At 50.3% G+C, this 20961-nt stretch overlaps 1 protein-coding gene across 1 annotated transcript; it reads right to left on the reverse strand.

Annotated features, from left to right (window-relative positions):
* Window positions 1-697: 697 nt before the first annotated feature.
* Window positions 698-20287, reverse strand: NPHS1 (NPHS1 adhesion molecule, nephrin). The gene is given in 29 exon segments (XM_063111624.1): window positions 698-829; window positions 2853-2968; window positions 3069-3162; window positions 3315-3390; window positions 3497-3521; window positions 3662-3781; window positions 5549-5605; window positions 7340-7521; window positions 7604-7715; window positions 9239-9390; window positions 9485-9641; window positions 9741-9912; window positions 10992-11113; window positions 11658-11798; window positions 11881-12021; window positions 12450-12622; window positions 12792-12921; window positions 13134-13320; window positions 14718-14842; window positions 14944-15088; window positions 15318-15475; window positions 15662-15833; window positions 15922-16049; window positions 16239-16342; window positions 16721-16802; window positions 17307-17435; window positions 17633-17755; window positions 17827-18036; window positions 20224-20287. Coding segments are annotated over 29 exon segments (3729 nt in total).
* Window positions 20288-20961: the final 674 nt, after the last annotated feature.

Consider the following 20961-nt stretch of genomic DNA (forward strand, 5'->3'; position numbering starts at 1 on the left):
TATTGAATATTCCCATCACCCTGAAAAGTGTCCTCAGGCCTTTTTGCAGACCTTTTTACAGTCCTCCTCTCTTGGCCTTGCTGCAACCACTGATCTGCTCCCTATCACCATAGACTAGTTTTATCTGTTCTAGAATTTCTGTGAATGAAATCATATAGTATGTACTCTTTTGCATCTAGCTGTTCATTTTGTTTTCTATACAGTTTATTTACGTTTACATGTGTGTCATAGTTTATACATGATGTTACAGATAAATGTGGAAAATCACAAAAAAAGAATAGGTAGGACATAACAATGGTTTATAAATTTCACCTACAATTAGCCATTTTAGATATAATTGAATTCAAAATGAACTGACTTTTTAATATGTCTTTTCCCACTTCTGAAAATTTTACTTCAAAAAACATAAAGGCTCTCAGAATAGCTTTTCGTTTTTGAGATGTCTCTTACAATGTATTCTGTCCCTTTGGGGAAGTTTAGTTCTAAAGCTAATCCCAGGAGGAGCCTTGTTTATAATTTGACACCATCTTGGATCATCTTATATCACTTACACACATCCCTTCATGTCCTCTCCTGAAAAAGCCCAGTCCCTCTGTGTCTTATGGAGCTAACTTTACAAGCTCAGCCCAGGCTGGAATGAAAAGGACCTTTGGAGTATCAATCCTGTGGTTGGAGGAAAAGCGTGTTGAGAAGGCTCTCACACCAGATCTCCTCTCAGCTCAAATGGGAGAGAATCAGGTTCCATAGTGTCCAAGTCTCCTGCCACCTGGTCATAGATTCCTCTGGGATCCTCATACTCGTCCTCAGGCCAGCGGAGGTCACAGGGGTCCTGACAGGCAAAAGACAGAGTTAGAACCATGGACAGATGCCCTGTTGGTCATCATCACAGCTCTAGGGAATGTACGCTTCTGCTCAACTCCCAGAAAAAAATTTTTAGCTTTTAATTATCAAAAAATCCAACATCTACAAAGAGGAGAGTAATTATAATAAAGTCCCATCATGAACCCTCATGTACCTATCACCTAACTTTAACAGTACCAACCCTTGATCAATCTTGCTTTTTCTATATCTCTGTCTTCTCATCTGCCCCCACCAATTGAATTATTTTGAAATTCAAGCTATTCCATAATTCATGTTAGGAAAATAATTTAAATGTCAGAAATATAAAACCTTTAAAAGCCCATAATATCAGCTATGACAATTGTGGGATTTGAGTCATTTTTCTGTTAGTCCTATGAATGTCCAAAACATTTCCCCATCAAAATAGAAGAGAAAAAAGACTATGAAGGGGTCCTTACTGGAATGTACTTTGTCCTAGGGCAGGGAGAAAATGGTTGTTTTAGATCAGCAAACTTTAGAGCAGATTGGCCTGTGAGCCAAATATGGCTTGCCACCTGTTTTTGTACTTTCCAAAAGCTAAGGCTGGTTTCACATTTATTTTAATTAGGGGAAAAATCAAAAGAAGAATAATATTTGTGACATATGAAAATTATATGAAATTCAAATTTCAGTGTCCAAAAATAAAGTTTTATTGGAACATAGCTTCACTCATTTACTTATATATTGTCTATGGCTGCTTTTACCCTATAATGGCAGAGTTGAGTAGTTTTGAGGAAGACCATATGTCCCACAAAGCCCCAAATGTTTACTGTCTGGCCCTTTACAGTAAAAGTCTTCAGACTTCATCTGTGCTTTAGAGGGCACATATGGTCCAGCACCACGGACAGCGCTTTGTGCACGTTTCTGTGCTGCTGGGGAGATCTGAGACCATGCTCCATATGGGACGTTGTGACAGAGGAAAATCCTTAGCCCACAGGTGCCAGAGCATTAGCCAAGGCCACAAAGAAAGTCGGGTTCTGTCCCACCTCCTTTACTGCGGGACAGTGGGGGTGGGGGGGTTGGTTTGCGGTCAAAGTGCCTGTCTGTTGTTTTTGCCTGCCCAGCCACCAACTTCACTTCCCTCCGGGCTCTCTGTTCCTCTGTCACTCTCAGTCCAGCGAATTGATCAAGGCTGACCTGATCCACAGATGGGCACCGATTCAGGCCTGTCCAGTTAGCATCTTCTATCCCCAGCCTTAGTGGTTGGTTCAGTGATGAGTATGTGACCCAGGCTAGATCAACAAGTGTCAGTGATGGGCATTTGGAGCTATTGGGAAAGACGCATTATCTTTCTTTGAAGATTTATAATCTAATAGGATACAAACCTGGATTTTCTGGAGACATCTTTAGGGAGGAAATCCTGGGTCCCGCTGGGCCTGAAGACAATTCTATCTCTTGGCTTTTCAATTGAGTGGGTCAAAAATTTTTTCTCTGCTCAACCAGTGCAGTGGAGATGGCTAGTTATCCAAGGAAATACATACCTCTCTTCTTTCACAGTAACAAAACTGTAGTGACGCACAAAGCTGCCCCGCTAGCCTACATTTCTCAGTCTCCTTTGCAGTTAGGTGTTGCCATGTCACCATGTTCTCACCAGTGGGATGAAGGCAGAGTGATGTGTACCATTTGGGGCCCTCAACCATAAGGCAGGGTTGTGCCTCCACTGCACTCTCTTTTTCCCTTTCCCACCAGCTGAAACCCCGAGTGAACTGGCCCATCCGTGCAGACTTGGACAATGTGCTAGGAGATGGCAGAGAAACACAGTGGAAAGAACTTGGCTTCCAGAATAACCACATACAGCAGGCCACTCACCTCTGAGTGTTATGTGATAGAGAAATAGACTGTCTTTTATAGGCCACTGGATTATGGCCAGGCCTCTTTGTCATAGCAGCTAGCTTACACTATCTAACACAAGCAGTAGGAGGTGGGTTTCCAGTACTAGCCAGGAAGGACTTCTGCTGATACAAAGCTCTCACCATCTGCACTTCATCGTAGAGGGGTCCCCAGGCCCCAGACGGGGCATACATTCTTTCCACTTCATCATACAGATGCCCAGGAAAGGCCATAGCCTCATCTTCAAGACCTATGAAAGCTGGAGCTGGATTGGAAAGAAGGGATAATGAGGGTGTCCAGTCCAGATGCCAGGGGTATCTCTTAGTGGGAGAGACCTCTGAGATGTGGTCACAGCTCACCTTGGGGATAAGACACCTCCTCCAGCGTGGGGAGCACGTGGGGGCTGAAGTCTCTCATGGAGTGGTAATATGGCTCTACTTCTGTTGTGCTAACCTGTCTCACACACACAAAAAACAGATAAAGTCCTTTCCATCCTCTGACTCCACAGATCCTGGAAAGGGCAGTGATTAACCTAAAGCTAATGACAGAATTTTAGTCACTGTCAGTTCCCTGTGAGCAGGGCTGTCCAGACCACCCACACTCACCATGGAGCTTCGAGTGTCCCGGTCTCCAGTCCACTGGCTCTCTTCGTATTCATTCCTGACTCGGTCCTCCTCCGACCTTCCAGGATGGAGGTATGGAAGCAGTTGGATGTTGGTCCTCTGCCATCTGTCATCCCCAAGCCTCCTCCCTTGGAGCTTCTTTACAGAAAAATATCCCCACTTACCCTGCCTCTGTCTTCTCTGAGATGCCTGGGGGAAATAGGAAAATAGGGGTAAGAGATCCCCATTTGAGCCCACCTCGTCCTGAGGAGACCTTCAATATGCAGCAACCCCAGAGCTCTCCGTCACCCTTGGTTCTCTATCCTGGCAGGGGAAGGGTCTCTCCTCACCTTCAGCAAGACGCCTCAGTCTCCGCTGCCAGAGGAATCCCCCAACACAGGAGGCATTGGAAAGCAGCAGAAGACCCCCAACAGCAAATAGCACAGGAAGCAGGGGCAACCCCGAGGGTCCTAGGAAAGGAAGATATCCCCAGTGAGCCAAAAACAATTAGCTCTAAGACCAGAGTAGGACTCTCTGAGAAAGCCTATCCCTGACCAAGCAAAGCCCCTCATCCAAGATCAGATAAGCAATGGGCAGGGGTCTCCTTCCCCACCCCTTCCTGCCACCCCAGGGCAGGTGGCCGTTTTCTCAAGTCAATCCACTAGCAGCAGGTCCTACCTTTGCCTGAGCCCTGTCTGTGTACTCAGAATGGAGCTCCTTAACCAGGCATTTAAGAGTTTCTGTGATCTAGCCTCATCTCATATCTCCAGCCTTGCCCACAAACTATAGACCCTGGTATTGGACCTTGCAGCCACACAAACTAACCACTGGCTGTTTCCAGAATCACTGAAGCAAATTCACACATTTGAGCCTTAGAATAGTCAAGTGTCTCTCCTCAAACATCCTTTCTTCTCAAGAAAACTTCTATTCACCCTTAAAATTCCATCCCAAATGACTTCCTTCCACCAACTTCCTTTTCAGCCAATATCAGGCTGACTCCTCTGCTATAGCCCTGAGGACAAGACTGACTCCTTCTAATTAAGATGTCTGTATGGCATCCATTTCCCCATCTTCTGCTAACAGCACTCGTTTTCCTTTGGGGAAACAGCCACTCCCCAGCACTCAGTCTGTATGGCTCAGGCAGGACTCCATGGTGGGCACATGGCTAGCCTGGACAGGAAGAGCACCCATCCCCCTTTCCACAGTGACCGGTTCAGAGACAGGTAGTTGACCCAAGGTGGCTTTTTCCCAGAATATTTAGGACAACTCTTCTGGCTGCTAAGAAGTGGAACAAAAGCTGGAGGTGTAAAAAAGATTCTTTGCCCACTTGATGGCAGAACCTGAGAAGGAAGCCACCACAGATGGAGGTAAATTTGAGAGAGGATGAGAAACAGATCGCTGGTGAAATTTTTCAGCACCTGAATCCAGCCAAACTCAGAATTTTCAATTTCATGAGCGAAGCAATTCTTTTTAGTGCCAACAACAGCTGAATTTCTGTTGTTTTCAACCTTCTTCTCAGGCTTTGAGGGGGATTGTCTGTCAAACGGCCTTAATTCCCTTCCTTGTATCCACATTCTTGAGTACTGCCCTCCACCCTGAGTCTGCATGGAGCCATGTGACTTGCTTTGGCCAATGAGACAAGAGCAAGTGTATCAAAATCAGAAACTTGAAAAATGTTAGTAAGTTGGAACTTTTGCTGCTCTTGGGATCTCTGTGACTATCTCCATGTAAACAAGCCAAGGAGAGAGATGTGGCCCAGTTATCCTAATTGTCCCAACCAAGAGCCAGATGACTGTCAGACATTTGAAGAGGAGGCATCCTAGACCACCCAGTCCCACTCAAGCTGCCGGCTAACAGTAGAGATGACTCAAGCCAGAACCGCTCAGCCAGACTCATAGCATCATGAGAAATAGCATGAGAAGTAATGTTTATTGCTATGAGCAATAAAACATGAGAAGTAATGTTTATTGCTACAAGCTCCCATGTTTGGGGTGGTTTGTTATGCAGCAAAAGCTAACTGATATAGGCTCCTCACAGGGCATGGAATTAGCTAAGTCTTTCAGAATTAAACTATACTGGAAAAAGAGAAAATTAATCACTCCAGGCAACAGGAAGAGCTAAGGATATGGGTGGGAGTCTGTAGGGACAGAGCTAAGTCTTAAGGGACTGTGAGCACTAGGCACAGGAGGTTCCATTCTCAGGGGCAGGAGGAGGGATTCAGGGGATTGAAGACTTGCCTGCAGGCTGCTCTGTGGGCAGCTGGTAGTCAGGTTCTCCAGAAGGCTGAGCCAGGCCTGGGGACGGATGTAAAGATTGTGAATTAACACCAAGGATCTGAGATAAGCCTTAAATATTTCTCAGCCCATTTCTTAAGCTTTTCAGACTACTGGTATATGGCTTCTTAGGAATATTTCAGAGATCTAGATAGTGTTCGATAACGATATAGGGAGACTAAAGTCAACAACAAATTACTGTGTAACTTCAGGTAGCTAGCTGAGAGGATGTTGAATGTTCCCAACACAAAGAGGTGACAAATGTTTGAGGCGATGGATATGCTAAATACCCTGACATGATTAGTGCACGCTGTATAAAGGTACCCAAATATCACTTAAAAAGAGAGAGCTAGAAATTGCTGATAGTAATGGCAATACTATTAATAGTAATTCTAATGCCAATAATAATATTAATTAATTATTGATGAGTGCTTTATGGTGTGCAAGGTCCTTTTAACCTGAATTATCAATTTGTCGGGTTTACCAAAAAAGATACTGGGTTCTCCGGATCCCTTAATGGGGGTGTAAGTTCTATAGAAAGGCCGAAGAGTATAGTACTTTGGTGTCAGTGCTCAAAAGGAAGACTGGGATTGTGGGGTGGGGAAGAGCAGGGAAGATTGTAGGATGGGAAAGTGTCCTGACTTCCACAGAGAAAAAGGCTGCTCTGTCAGGAAGGTGAAGACAGAAAAAGGGACCTCTAAGGGAGTTTCACGGAGCAAAGAAAACAGGGTGAGCAAGGGACATTTCTTTAAGATTTAGATAGCACTTATTTTGTACTGGGCCTTGTTCTAAGCACTTAAGATATATTAACTCATGTAATTCTCACCACTGTCTGAGATGGGCTTTACTTTCAGAAACTGAGACACAGAAATCTGTGATATGCCTTATTTTCAGAAACTGAGGCACTTGCCTAAGATCACACAACTAGTAAGTGGCAGGTGGGGGTCTTGAACCCAAGCTTCTCTGTACCAGCTCTGTGGGATTAACCACTACACTACTGTGCCCATCAGAATCACAACATATTCATTAGTCATAAGCAAGGAATTTGTCCATTTCATCAAAATTGTTTAATTTATTGGCATAAAGTTATTCATAATATTCCCTAAGTATTCTCTTAACGACTGTGAGATCAGTAGTAATGTCGCCTCTTTCATTCCTAATATTGATAACTTGTCTTTTTATGTCTTGATCAGCTTTATAAATTTTATCAGTCTTTTCAAAGAACCAGCTTTCAGTTTTATTTTCTCTATTGTTTTTCTGTTTTGTAGTTCATTAATTTCTGCTCTTACCTTTATTATGTCCTTCCTTCTGTTTACTTTGGATTTAATTTGTACTTTTTCTAGTTTCTTAAGGTGGAAACTTAGTAAGTCTATTTGAAGCCTTTCTCTTTTTTAGAAAACATTTACTATAAGCACTTAATACTATAAATTTCCCACTAAACATTACTTTGGCTGCACCTCAGAATTTTATATGTTTTCATTTTCATTCAATTTAAACTATTTTCTAATTTTGCTCAGTCGTTAATCACATTCAGACAGCTAGGTTAGTGGAAAAAGCTGGTCTCTGAGTTTTCTTCCTGAGTTTCAATCTCACCTCTACTTTTTCCTAGCTGTGTGACCTTGGAAAATTTGCTTAACTTCTCTGGGCATCAGTTTCTTCATCTGTAAAAGGGGAATACTAATATTATTCACTTTACTACCACCCTATAAGTCCCCTGAGGAGCTCTCCAACCTGCTCAAGACTGTCCCTTCCTACCTGGCGTAGTGATGGTGAGCTGGGTCCCCTTGTCAGCTAGTCCACTGTCCCCCAGGGCATTGCTGGCCAGCAACCAGATCCTGTATCGTGTAGAAGGCTGTAGCCCAGTAAGTGTGAAGGTGGTGGCCTGGGGTGGTAAGATATCCATGTACAGGAACCCTGGAGTCTCCAGAGCCTCATACCTGCATGACAGGGAGGACAGTCAGTTCAGGAAAGGGACCCAGCCCCTGACTGCTACCCCTTCCTGCCTTGACAGGGACCCACCTGATGTGAAATTTCTGGGGCAAGCCCCCATCAAAGCCAGGCTTCCACTCCAGCCCCACTGAGTGTGGGGTCATGCTCACGACCTTTAATCCCAATGGGGGGTCAGGGCGGCCTTTGGGGAGAAGGATAGGGGAAGTAGTCAGAGGATACAAAAGGGTTCTAGAAGATTCCTTCCAGGTTTTTCCTAAGAATTATTTTAAATATACAGTTGATTTTCATTATTCATGGTAGTTATGTTCTACAAGGGCGCTGTGAACACTGAATTACCAAATACCAAACCATTGCTTCTAGGAGAAAGACAGGGTTATGTTCCTTTGACCCTCTAGTCACAGCATTTTCATCAACCAATTAATATATGATCTTGTTTTATGTGTGTTTCTGTTCAAAGACCCCTTATATAATACATATCGTTGATTCGTTAACCTTGAACTCGTGGCCAGTACCGATTATAACTCATGCGTGAACACAGCTTATTCAATACAAGTATTTTTTCCGTAAGGCACATCACAGCCTTCCTGCACTTAGAAACACTAGACAGCATTTCAACACTATGCTTGGGGCCATTTTAAACAGCAAAATCACTAATTAAAAACACAAAAGTGTAAAAATCATGGCACTAAATAAACCACAGAAAGGAACACATAGTCACAGAATGAGAGCTGAAACAAGGAGGCTGAGTGTCCCCTCGGTCAGTCCCAGCTAGAAACATACCCCTCAGGTGACTCAAATTTTTTGCTGCTCTGTGCATGTCCTCGAATGACCACAAAAGCACCATAATTAATCAGGGGACTACAAACAAATATTAGCAAGTAGGTAAATTTACAAATAATTAGAATCAACTATATACAAGGGTACTTCACAAAGTTTGTCGGAAAATAGAATTAAAAGAATATGGATCTTTCCATGAACTTTTTGAAGACCCCTGGTATATATGTTCCTTGTAGTAGATTCTTTGTGCTAATCTCACATCCATTCCCCTCATTTCTTCTAGTTATAACACCCTGAATTTCCTTTGGAGAACCACCCTCCCACATTCTGAGACCCACATGCTTCTGATGGAAGTGACTCTACTCCTAATGGAATGGACATATGACCAGGTCTGGCCGATTAGAGTGTTGCATTCCTCTGGCCATATGATTGGTTCAGGGATGAGCTGGAAGACAGGTAGAGCCAATGAAATTAAATTCTAGTATTTTCATACCACTGTTAGGAAGAGAAAGAATTCTATTTCTTCTGGGAATTTTAACAGATCACTGTGAAGAGCCTTAGAATAAAGCCAACACAGAGAAAAGCAGACCTAAGAGATGGAGAGTCCTTGATGACAGCTGAACCTACATCCAGCAACCCCTGAAAATCTAGTTTTCAGTTACTTGAGCCAGTAAGTAACCCCAACCCCTTGCTTTTTTTTTTTTTTTTTTTTTTTTTTTTTCCTCCCTGCATTTGTTGTGAATATCCCTGAAGACCCAGTCTCCAATAGGATTTTCAGGGGCGGGCAAAAACTCCATCCTCACACACTCACACATAACCACTTCTCAGGTTTCAGGAACACAGCCAGCCTGGGACCCACTGGGGACTTGGGAATTGACCCAGGGAGCACCCTCCCCTCAACCCCCTCACAGCCCCCTCCCACCATACTGATGCTGACGAGTTGAATGTTGGTGTGGTCCGAGCCTAGGGGGTTGGTGGCAGTGCAAGTGAAGAGGGCATAATCCTGGGCTGCAGACACATTGGCAATGGTCAGGAGACTGCTGTGGACTCCACCCTGGTGATATGTGTGCTCCATGTACCTGGAGAGAAGGTGGGGCAGGGGCTCAGGAGTGGAACTGGGGCTGGGGGACCAGAGTAGGGGATGGAGTGCTGCCTGGCTGGGCCTGGGCTCACCTGGCATCCTGGAGATCCAGAGGGACCCCGTTTTTGGTCCAAGTGAAGACAATGTTAGGGACACCTTGGGCACGGCAGTGGAGGGTGGCAGAACTGGTGCTGTCTCCAGCTGCAGCCACTTTAGTTAGGGGAGTGGGGTGCTCCACCTGGGGGGCAACTAGGAGAGGAAGGGGAGTCAACATGAGGTATATGGGAAGACATGAGAGCTGTGGGTTTAGTGGTGGGCCTTGAAATCAGGGGTTGGGATGTTACCCACATCTGACAACAAGACGGACCAGCCCTCGGGCTGCAGGTGCCACTCCATTGTCCACGATGCACTGGTAAGCACCAGCCTGGGTCAGTTTGGCATGGCGAATCTGCAGACGCCCAGTGGACCCTTTTGACAGCTGCTCCATGTCATCCAGGCTCCAGTCCTCCTCCTCTTCCCCCTGGTGGTCCAAGACTCAGGAGTTGGACCCCCAATCTGGTCCCAGATACATTATCCCCAAAACTGTGCCCATTCTGTAGCTTCATTCTCCCAGCCACAGTTACCTTCCACAGAGCTATCGAAGAAAAAAAACTTCTATTATCCATCCATCCATTTAACCAATTCATCCATTCATCTACCAGTCCAGCCAATCACTCACCCATCATTTTTTTCAATCACTCATGCTTGGAACCTTCTATCCACCCATCCATCCATTCATTCATTTAACCGTCCACCTATCCATCCGCTCATCCACTTATCCTCCCATCCATTCACCCATTTACCCACTCATTTACCCAACCATTTCTCTTCCTTCTATGCACCCGTCTGTCTACCTTTGCATCTCTCCACCATTCACTCTGTCTATTCACTCATACGTGCACGCATCCATAAATACGTGCATCTCTCATCCATTTGTGTAGGTACGTATTTATCCATCTCTCCAGTAACCTATCCACCCATTGATTCGTCCATCTACCTTCCAGACATCTTTCCACTGGTAGCATATTCATCCACCTATCTACCCTCTAATCTAATCTACCTATCAACTCATTTCTTTTTTTTTTTTTTAAAGATGACCGGTAAGGGGATCTTAACCCTTGGCTTAGTGCTGTCAGCACCGCGCTCAGCCAGTGAGCGAACCAGCCATCCCTATACAGGATCTGAACTTGTGGCCGGCCCTCAACTCATTTCTTTCATTCATCTAGCCACTCATCCATTTATCCATCCTTTTACTTGTCTGTCTGTCTGTCCATCTGTTCTTTTATGTACTCATTCATCCATCCACCCATTCATTCACCCACTTACTTATTGACCCACCTATCCATCCACTCCCCCACTCACCTGGTTATCTATCCATCTACTCACTCATCCATCCATTCATCTGTCATTCAACAAACAGTTATTAGTTCCTGGAACATGTCCCGACAAGTATGTAGTTATACAGGATCACGCAGATGTGGCCCCCACTCCGAAGGAGCTCACAGCCAAGAAACCACACCCCCTAGCCCCACCTCCGTTCACCAAAGGCTGGGTCCTCACCAGCCTCTCCCACTTGAACATCCCTGGGAGGATGGGATTGGCATCAGCGGTGCAGACTATGTCCACGGAACCCCCGACATTCACCTCAGTGGGATCCTGGAGGGTGCGGATGGTGGGAGCATCTGGTGGGAGACAGGGGCTTTTGGACCGCACTTGGGCCCAGACAGGCCATTGGGGAGAGGGCCCCAGGTGGGAGGGGAGTCAGAGGTGTCTAGAAAAGTTATTGGTGTGGACAGAGCCTGCCCTTTATGTAGAGCATTTGCAGGAGAGTTCTCAGGGCTAGCGAGGTGGTCCCCACCCTCTGCTGTGCCTCTGTGAAGATTAGAGTCGGTCGGGCGGGATTCCAGAATTGTGTGGGTGTGGGGCCTGCACAGTGGCTTTGGCTTCCTGACGGGAGTACCTCTCATGTATGAGGGCCCCCTCTCTAGGCAGAGCTTCTAGATTGGGTTTCTGTGCTGGGCAGGGGTTTCACAGTGGGCATGGCTACTTCACAGCAGGGGCTTCCAGAGAAAGGGTTCCAGAATGGGTGGATGGAATTCCTGGGTGGGCGGAGCTTCCACCAGGAGGAGACTCCATAGCGGGCGAGACTGCTTGGGTGGGTGTGGTTTCCACGGTGCGCAGGGCTCCCAGAGCTCCCAGGGATCCTAGAGTGCTGAGGGGGCTCACAGTGCACGTCCAGCCGCACCAGCGCTTCAGCGGTGCCCTCCGAGTTCTGACAGTGCAGCTGATAGAGGCCATCATCGGCGCGGGTCACGTTCCATAGATGCAGAGCCCCGCCAGACAGGATGCGATGCCGGGGGCCACCAGCTGGGGAGGGCCAGGGTAAGGCGCCCGCCAAGCCCTCCCGTACCCTGGGACCTGGACCCCTCTCTACGCCCACTTCCCGCACCTGGGCTGAGGCGATAGCCGCGGAAGGTCCAGTTAAAGGCCTCGGGGGCGGGGTTAGCAGACACGGACACAGGCAGCAGGGCCTCGCCCTGTTCCACCGCCGTCACCACGAGCACCTGCTCCCCCAGGAACTCTGGACGGTCTTCGGAGGGCGCGCCGCAGGGGAGTCAAGATTGTTGTTAAGGTCGGGGTCAGGGACAGATTTGAGATCAGGCACAGTTTCAAGGGTTAAAGTCGGGGTCACGACTACGTTTAAGGTTGTGAACAAGGTAACAGTTAAGTTCAGAGCTGAACTCAGGGGTAAGGTTCGGGATAGAAGTTAGGATCCGGTTTAGGAAAAGGGCAGAGGCCAGGGTTAGGTTTAAGGATGGAGAGACGGAGGAGGGGGGTCCGGGGTTAGGACAGAGGACGAATGCAAGACGGGGCTTGGACAGGAGTTGGTGTAGGGCCGAGAGTCAGGATAAAAAGTTTCTAGGTTCAGGATAGGGATCAAGGACAGTGACAAGGTGAAGACCCGAGTAGTTTAGGGTCAGGAGGGCATCAAGAGGGGCTCCAGGCCGGCGCACATACATAGCACGTCGAGGCGGTAGAAGGCGCTCACGGTTTCGCGGAGCTCTGCGCTGTGGGCGCGGCAGGTCACACGGTGGCCGTGGTCGCGGGATGACACTCGCAGAAGGACGCTTCTGGCCGCTGCGGAGCCTTTGAACGGGGCGCTTCGCGGGGGTGCGGCCACGTCTTCCAGCCTATGGACCGGACAAGGGATGGTGGGGTCAGGCCAGGGATAGTGCGGAGGTGGGACCAGCGCCAGGGGCCGGAGGGATACTGGACCGGGCCGTCGGTAGGGCGGGGGCGAGACCAGGATGTAAGGGGGCGCGGCCAGAGCCAGGGATGGGGGGCCTCTCGCAGTGTCACCTCTGCCCCTCCTTGTCCCACGATAAGTTGACCGGCGGGTTGCTGCTAATGCTGACGCACGTCAAGTTTAAGGCGTCCCCTGGACGCAGTGCCGACGCGTTGGCGACGATTGTCACGTTCGTTGGGGGAACTTAGAGAACGGGTCGGAGGAGAGAGGTTGAGGTGAGGCGGTGGCGTGGTCTGCTTCCGCCGCGCCTTGACCCCAGGCTCCGCCCAGCCTCGCAGCCCCGCCCCGCCTCGCCCCCATCGCCCCCGCCCCAGGCATCACGCCCCCGCCCGGCTCTGGCTCTGTCCGCAGCTCCAGCCAAGCCCCCCACCCGCCCGGGCGGTGCGCGCCCTCACACTGCACCACTAGCTGATTGGATGCGCTGAGCTGGCCCGCCTTGCACGTGAACTTGGCCAGGTTGTCCGACGGGTCTGTGATCAGCACTAGCTCGCGGGAGAAGGTGCTCCCCGACTTCTCCAGGCTTCCCAGCTGCACCCGCCGCGGCTCCTGAGGCTGCCGCGGCTCGGTCACGGCGCGCAAGTCCTGAAGGCCGGGGCTGGCTGGGGCACCGCGGTTGGTCCTGCCCTTCTCCACCCAGCCTCGAGACGCCCCCATTGGGTTGGTCACCACCAACCCAGACAAAGCTTTTGTGTGATAAGCAAAAGGCATCCCCCATCGACCTGCACCCGGGGAACTGGAACCGACCATCCGCCGCCGGAGCCTCGCCCGCCTCCGCTGGGCCACCTGTGCACGCAGTTTTGGCGACCTGGTTCCGCCTCCCTTTCCGCGCCTCCAACCCATCGCCCCTCCTCCCTGGCCCCCAGCTGACCCTTAGCTTCACTCTTTAAAATCCATTTCTGCTACATTTACCAAACACCATGTGCCAGGAAACTCCCTTGAAATTCCTGAGACTTGCTGGAATTCCTTCATTTTTTCCTATCCTCAGAACTTGCCCAAAGATTTCCTTTGACCTTTCCCTTAATTCCAGTGTCTTTTCATCGCTTTCTGAACCCTTCTCCTATGTTCTTTTATTATCCTACTCTTTGACTAGAATTCTTTGTATTTCCCAAGTTCTTGGCATTTCCCCATACAATTAAAATGAAATTCGATTGTCATTCTTATAATTCCTAGTCTTTCTCCCAGAATTTCCACTAGTCCCTAACTTCCCAGGATTTTCCTAGAATTCTGTCAGAATTTTCTTTAATTTTAGGGCCGGCCCGTGGCTCACTCGGGAGAGTGCGGTGCTGATAACACCAAGGCCACAGGTTCAGATCCCTATATAGGGATGGCCGGTTTGCTCACTGGGTGAGCGTGGTGCTGATAACACCAAGTCAAGGGTTAAGATCCCCTTACCGGTCATCTTTAAAAAAAAAAAAAAAAGAAGAATTTCCTTTAATTTTATGGAATTTTGTTTTCTTACCTCCAAATCTGAATAATTTAATTTAATATTAGTGGATTTTTAATGTTCTGTGGAATTACTTGTCTTTCACCAAAATTTCTAGCTTTTGCCTAGAATATCATTGTCTTTTTTCCCGGGATTCTTAGTCTTTCACTGAAATTCTTGATGTTTCACCTGAATTCCAAGATTTTCACCAGAATTCCCTTTACTTTTAATGGAATTAATTGCCTTTCTTTGTAGAATTCCCAATCTTAATCCAGAATTCCTTCTTTTATCCTCGAATCCTCACTGTTTTCACAGACTTCCCAGAATTTTCCTAGGACTCTATTTAATTTTCATGGCATTTGCATCTCTCTCTCTCTCTCTCTTTTTTTTTTTTTTGCTTTTGTGCCTTTTCCTATTCCCTGCCAAAACTCAGAATCTCTAGAATTTTACAAGAAATTCAGGTTTTTCCAAGATTTCTCAAGATTCTGAAGGAGAGAAGGGGTCCTGTCCTTCCCCCACATTCCTGGCCATCCCAAAGGCCTTGCTTGGCACCAACCTTGTACCAGGTGAGGGAGGGGTCTGGGTTGCCCCCGATGGCCAAGCACACCAGCCTCACCCGAGTCCCAGCCCTGAGGCGCTGCCCTTCTGGGGGTCCCTCGATCCACAGCTTCTGGGCAGGATCTAGAGAGAGAGTCTGGAAGAGTGACATTTTCTCGGGACTGGGGCCTAAAGGTAGGGTCTCTGAGGTCTGTGGCCATTCTCAGGCCAGGGTTGGGGCTCACATTTCACATTCAGGATGAGTGACTTCTTAAAGGTCTCTTTGGCGAAGGCCTCACTGAAAGCCTCACATGTGAGGGTCAGACCATTGTCCTCCCGCCGCACCAAGAATGTCAGATTGGACATGGAGATGTGGCCGCCATGCAGGCCCTGGCAGAAAACAAGCTTCAGACTTCAGAATTGGGGCACTCCCATCCATGGTACACCAGAAGCCTAGGTCCCCCCCATACACATGACACATCTCCACCCCCTCCTCTGTCAGACCCAGGAGTCGGAGGCCCCAGTCCATGCTCCTCAAGGGCCAAGGCCTCCAGACTGCCAGGCACCTCCTCTTCCAGCCCCTTCCTCACTCAGACACAGGGGGTTTGCCCCCCCTCACATCTGTGACTGTTTCTTCTGTGGCCAGCAGCTGCCGCCAGCCCAGCCACCATCGCAGCAGGACCCGCGGTCGACTGGACTTGGTGATACAGGAGAGCGTCATATTCTTGTTCTCAGACTGGGATGCAGATCCCAGGATAGTAATGGCACTGGGGGGAACTGTGGGGACAGATGGACAGAGAGACACTTGGCTGGGCTGGATTCCTCATGGACCAGCTCAGAGAGACAGATGGGGACTGTGGACAGATGATGAGGTCTTTGGCATTGGATAGGCATAATTTGGGGACACAAACATATGGTTCTCTGGAGCATGGACTTCTAGGTGGGCAGCTGGCACCAGCTCACAGGCAACTTGCAGCAGGATGCTGCGTTCCTGGGTCACTGTAGATACGCTGTTGTGGGCCTCACAGCTGAGCCGTACTCCATGGTCTTCTGGCCGCACGGTCATCACCAGCACGCTGCGTGCCACCGCCTGGGCATGTTCTGTGCCCCACGCTGTGGACATGGGCTGGCCATTCTGGAGACAGGGACAAGCCTGAGCCAACTCAGGGCCAGCTCCTGGCCCCCTCCCTCCCCTCAGCCCCCTTGCCTGCCTCTGCCCTCACCTTCAGCCACTGCAGTGTAGCTGGTGGATTTCCCCCTCGGGCAGTACATGGTAGCTCCAAGCTCTGCCCTGCCCGCACGTGTCCCTCATCCAGGCCTGGCCACTCGATGACAGGGGGTCCTGGGGGGACTGGGGAGCAGTAGTCACTCAGTGGGCCTGGAGAGCCCATCTATTCTTTCCAGGCCCCATAACCTGCCTCTCAACTCCCATGCTTCTCCTTTGAGTGCCTAAATTTTCCAGAATCCCTGTGATCCCCCAGGACCCCCAATTCCTGCTTCCCATCCTCAGTACCCAGAATTGCTTCAGTTCTCCACTTACACAGAACATTCATGGTGACTGAAGCCTTGATAGGGGTGTCCAAGGCTGGGCTGGACCCCTCACAGACCAGTAATTGCCCATTATCCAAGCTCTGGGGTGTCACCCTGGGATGGGAAGTTGGGGTTATAGAGTCAGAGTAATCTAAAATTTGGGGAATCAAGGCAAAGAGGTGGGGATCCCAGGTCCCCACACATGGTCTAAATCTCCATGCTGATTTCCTCTGGGATCTAGAGTTACATGCGAGAGATTTGGGGGGTCAGTAATGAGAGCTGGGACCCAAGAGGCCCACATCTGGCCAAAATCTATGTGCCTGATACCCTGGAACTGGGGTTCCCATGAAGAAGATTTGAGGGTTAATGTGAAGAACTGGGACCCAGATGTTCATACCTGACACAAGTTTCCATGCTTGATTCCCCAGGATATGGGATTCTCATAGGAAAATTTGGGGTCAGAGTGGGGGGAGGGTGTCCCAAGTTCCACACCTGGCTGTGGCCTCTGTGGTGAAGAGTTTCTCCTGGGACCCCTCATTCACGTTAGCAGAGATGTCAGATATTGTTCGTCCACCTTGGGGCAACAAGAGGGCTGGAGGGGTGACAGGTTCCCCCCCAGGTGGATTCCAGAGAGCATGGCCTGGAAGTCCTCGGGGTACACATGATGCCCCCTCCCTCCTGGTTCTGGAGGAAAAGGGCCTGGGGCACCAGCCCTGTCCTCCCCACACTCTCAGGACTCCCTGAATTCCAGAGTCCTCAGGGCTAGGTCCCGGGCCTCTCCTCCCCACCTTGCTGGGTTGTAGCATGCACCCCCATCACCTCAGCTTCTCATTTCTGCACTGCCTCCACCTCTCCCTGAGCCCCATATGAGCAGTCGTGTGGTCTCCTGGGTGCCTACCCCTGAGGTCCCTTCCTGTTAACCAGATCCCACACTGGCCTCAGCCTCTCCCAGCTGCTTCTGGGTTCCCATCTCAGGAATGACATATTTTCTGGACCTCTAGGAGGTCACTGAGCAGGAACACACCCCCTCCCCACTCCAGGGGCTTCACACTGCCCCCACCAATTCACCCACACTCACTCTGGAGGAAGGTGATGTCAGGTGCTGGCTTTGCATCCCCAGACACACAGCTGACCACATACTCCTGCCCAGCTACCCAGGTGACCGTGCTCCCTGCCTCAGGGGTCAGCTGAAGCACCTTGGGGGGAACTGATGAGAAAGGGTTTGGGGTAAACCTCTACCACCAAGAAAGATATGAGGATTTGGACTTTGAGTCTCTTTGCTCATGAAAATGTCCTATACCCGGGATGTAAGGGAGGAGGGCTGGGAGATTGGATTCCTGGGATTTGGGGTAGAAGAGGGCTGGAAGTCCAGACTCATGGGTCCTGGAGGTCTCTCACCCATACCCAGGATGGAGAGGAACACTTTGGGTGACATGAGCTCGGGGCCCATCTCTGAGCGGCCGACCTGGCACTCATACTCTGCATCGTCGCTGAGTTCACAGGCTTCTATATGCAGGTGGAATTCACCTGCAGGTGGGGCCAAAGTCAGGGCCACAGCCTCTGCTGGTGGCTCAGAGTCTCAGGCTCTGATCCCTTACCTCTAGCAGGATCCCCTTCCAGGCGGTACCTCGGGAAGCCTGGGATCCTAGGGTCAGGGCCGAGGAGTAGCCCATCTTTGGCCCATTGCACCACACTGCCAGGGGCACTGACCCCGCACTGCAGCTTGACTGAAGTCCCCTCCACAACCGTCAGGTTTTCAGGCAGGGTCCAGAATCCTCGGGAGGCTGAGGCAGCGATCTGGGCCAGGCCTGGGGACACAGGGGAGCAGCAGGAAAAGAGGAGAGGGCTATCTAGGGAATATGGGTGGGGAATGAGTGCCACTTGGCACTGGGTACAAGGTCAGGATCCTACTCACCTGTGGTCAGCAGCCCCATGAGCAGCAGAGGAAAAGCAGCCATTCCAGGTCCTCTGACTGTGGCTCCCACAATGCCCATTGCCTGCCACCTGTGTCTGCCTGTCTTTCTCTGGGTCCCTCTCCTGAGTCTCTGTCTCCTGCTTTTCTTTTTGTCTCTCTTTTTGAGTCTCTCTCACTCTCTTTCCCTGTTTTCCTCTCTTCCAAGGAGTGTCTCTTTATCTCTGTCTCACTCTCCCTCTGTCTCTCTCTCTCCCAGTCCCTCTGCCTCTGAGTCTCCTTCTCTGTCTCTTTCTCTATCTTTCTCTCCCTGTCTAAGCCTGTTTCTCTCTGAGTCTGTCTCTGAGTCTCCCACTCCAGCCCAGTCCAGCCCACCCCACCCCTGGTCTGTCTTTCTCTCTATCTCTGTTGCCCTGCCTAAGGCTTTCTCTCTCTCTCTTTCCTTCACCACAAGTCAGTCTCTGTTCCTTTCTTCTCTCCTGCCACCCCACCCCTGCTCTCCTTCTCTCGCCACTCACAACCCCTCAGGGAGGACCCACTGCTCAGAGTCCAGCAGGACCCAGGATCCCAGGAGAGCGATGAGTCCAATGTGGTCAGTGGCAAAGTTGGGTCAGTTCTGTGCTCACACTGCTGCCTCCCCCAGGTGCCCTCCCAAGTCTCCAGCTCCAGCCTCTGCCCAACAGGCTCCTCCTGGCCCAGCTGGAGCATGAAATCCCCTGTCAGCACATGCCAGGCACATTCCTCGGTACCTCCCCAGCCCCCCTGACCCCAAGGGCCTGGCTCAGGCTGGAGATAATGGGAGAGCAGGTCAGGCCCAGGCAGTCTCCCAGCCTAGCATGGGGAGCAGAGAGCTGGGTCTGGTGTGGGTGGGTAGGTCTCCCCAGTTCTTCCCTGCCCTGATCCATGACCTTGGCAAGTCCCTTCCTTCCCTGAGTAGATATCAGCACCTCAGTGACATCAGGGATCTCTGCTGGGACACGTGCAAGAGTGTGTGTGAGAGACTGGGAGAGTGTGGGAGAGAGTGAAGATATGTGTGTGTGTGTGCGTGCGTGCATGCGTGCATGCATGCGTGTGAACAGGGGAAGGTGAGAGTGGGTTGTGACCTGTGAAAGCGTGTGGAAAGTGCATGAGTGTGTAAGAATGTCTGAGGTATAAGTGTGTAAGGGCGTCTTTGGTGTGAGTGTGCACTGTGCAGGGCAGTCCACGTGGGCAGGGGTGAAAGGCAGGGTGGAAGCCTGCCAGCCCTCGGGGTGGGTGTAGCGGTGGGCCCAGCGTGGGCACGCTTAGCGAGGGCTGTGTGACAATCCTGCCGTCTCCCCCATCTCTTCTTTCCTTCTCTGGGTGCCTCTCTCCCTCCCTCTACCCATCTTGATTTATCTTTCTCCACCTCTTTGAGATGCTCCTCTCTGTCTCTCTCCTCCTGTGGTGGTGAAATCTCGGCCAACCTTTAACTATTTCACTATCTTTCCCTCTGCCTCTACGAGTCCCTGTCTTTTCTGTCTCTCTGTCCCTGTTCTCAACGCTGTCGCTCCCCGCACTCCCTATTCTGTCTCTCACACACCAGGAGCTCAGTAAATATTTGTTCTCAGTCAGCCTCTAACTTGCCTCCTTCCCTTATTTGTTTCTGTATCTCTGAGTCCTCCTGACTGCCACATCCCTGAATTTCATAACCATATGCTGGCTGGCCTGCTCCCCCCACCCCAGAGTGCACATACACGCTCGCATGGGATAAGCTTCTTCTGCCTGCTTATCCCCTGCAGGAATTGGAACCGCTCGTTCTCTCCCCCCTCCCCACGACCCCCATCTGGTCCTCCTCCAGGAACAAGATGAAGCATCTGGCCTGAGCCCCCGCAACTCCATCCTTGATGCTCCCTGCAGTCTTTCTTCTTCCCTCTCATTAGTGACTCCTTGTCCTCCCATATTCCCTCTCCCACTGTCCCCCACTCCTCCTGGGAGATGGGCTGGATGCAGAGCTGGAGCGAAGGGGTGGTCTGTCAGAGGGGCTCTCACCAGATGGTGTCCCTGGGGGCCTGGGTGTAGAGCTGTCAATTGCTGGGACCTTTAATTAGCACAAACTTTCCACCCTCCACGTTGGCTGTTTTCCTTCTCTGTATGCTCCTGGGACTTCAGGCTCTCCATCTTTCCATGTCTGTGGCCCCAGAGAGCCAGGAAGGGGAAGTGATGTCAGGGGTCTGGAAAAACAGCCTCACTACCTGACTTCCTCCCCAAAACTCAGGAGCCCTGGCCCCAAGCTCATCCTATTACAAAATCCAAGCACTGGATCCTCAACACAGAAGCCAGGAGTTCAGGCCCCCAGACCTAGGAGTCTGGATGCCCGGGACCCTCCCCTCTCAGACCTAAGAGTTTAGGCCCTCAGACCCTTCTCTCCAAGGATCCAGGAGTTCAGGCCTCCAATCTCTCCCACCCCTACCCCCCACCACCCAACACACACAGAGGACTCAGGACAGATGTTCACTGATTTTCAAATCCTCTGGGTCTGTGTGGGGGTGGAAGGGAGATTGATGGCTAAATCCACTAACTCTAAGACTTAAGACCAGATATTCTGACCCGCCGTCACCCTCTCCCAACTGCACCATGCTGCAGGCAGGGACATGGGAGTTGAGTCTCCAACCCCTCAAGGAACTCACAGTTCAAACCCTCAGCTTCTCAGCCAGCAGAGGTCTGAACCACCAGTCCCTTATAATCCTGGAAGTCCAACCCCTGCCATTCAGGGACACCAGAGACAGAGCCCAGGAACAACTAAGAGCGTGAATGTCGACCCCCACTCTCCACAAGCCAGGGACGTCAGACCCCGGGCCCA

This window comes from Cynocephalus volans, chromosome 10 (genome assembly GCF_027409185.1).
Source record: "Cynocephalus volans isolate mCynVol1 chromosome 10, mCynVol1.pri, whole genome shotgun sequence".
In the NCBI taxonomy this organism is placed as follows: domain Eukaryota; kingdom Metazoa; phylum Chordata; class Mammalia; order Dermoptera; family Cynocephalidae; genus Cynocephalus; species Cynocephalus volans.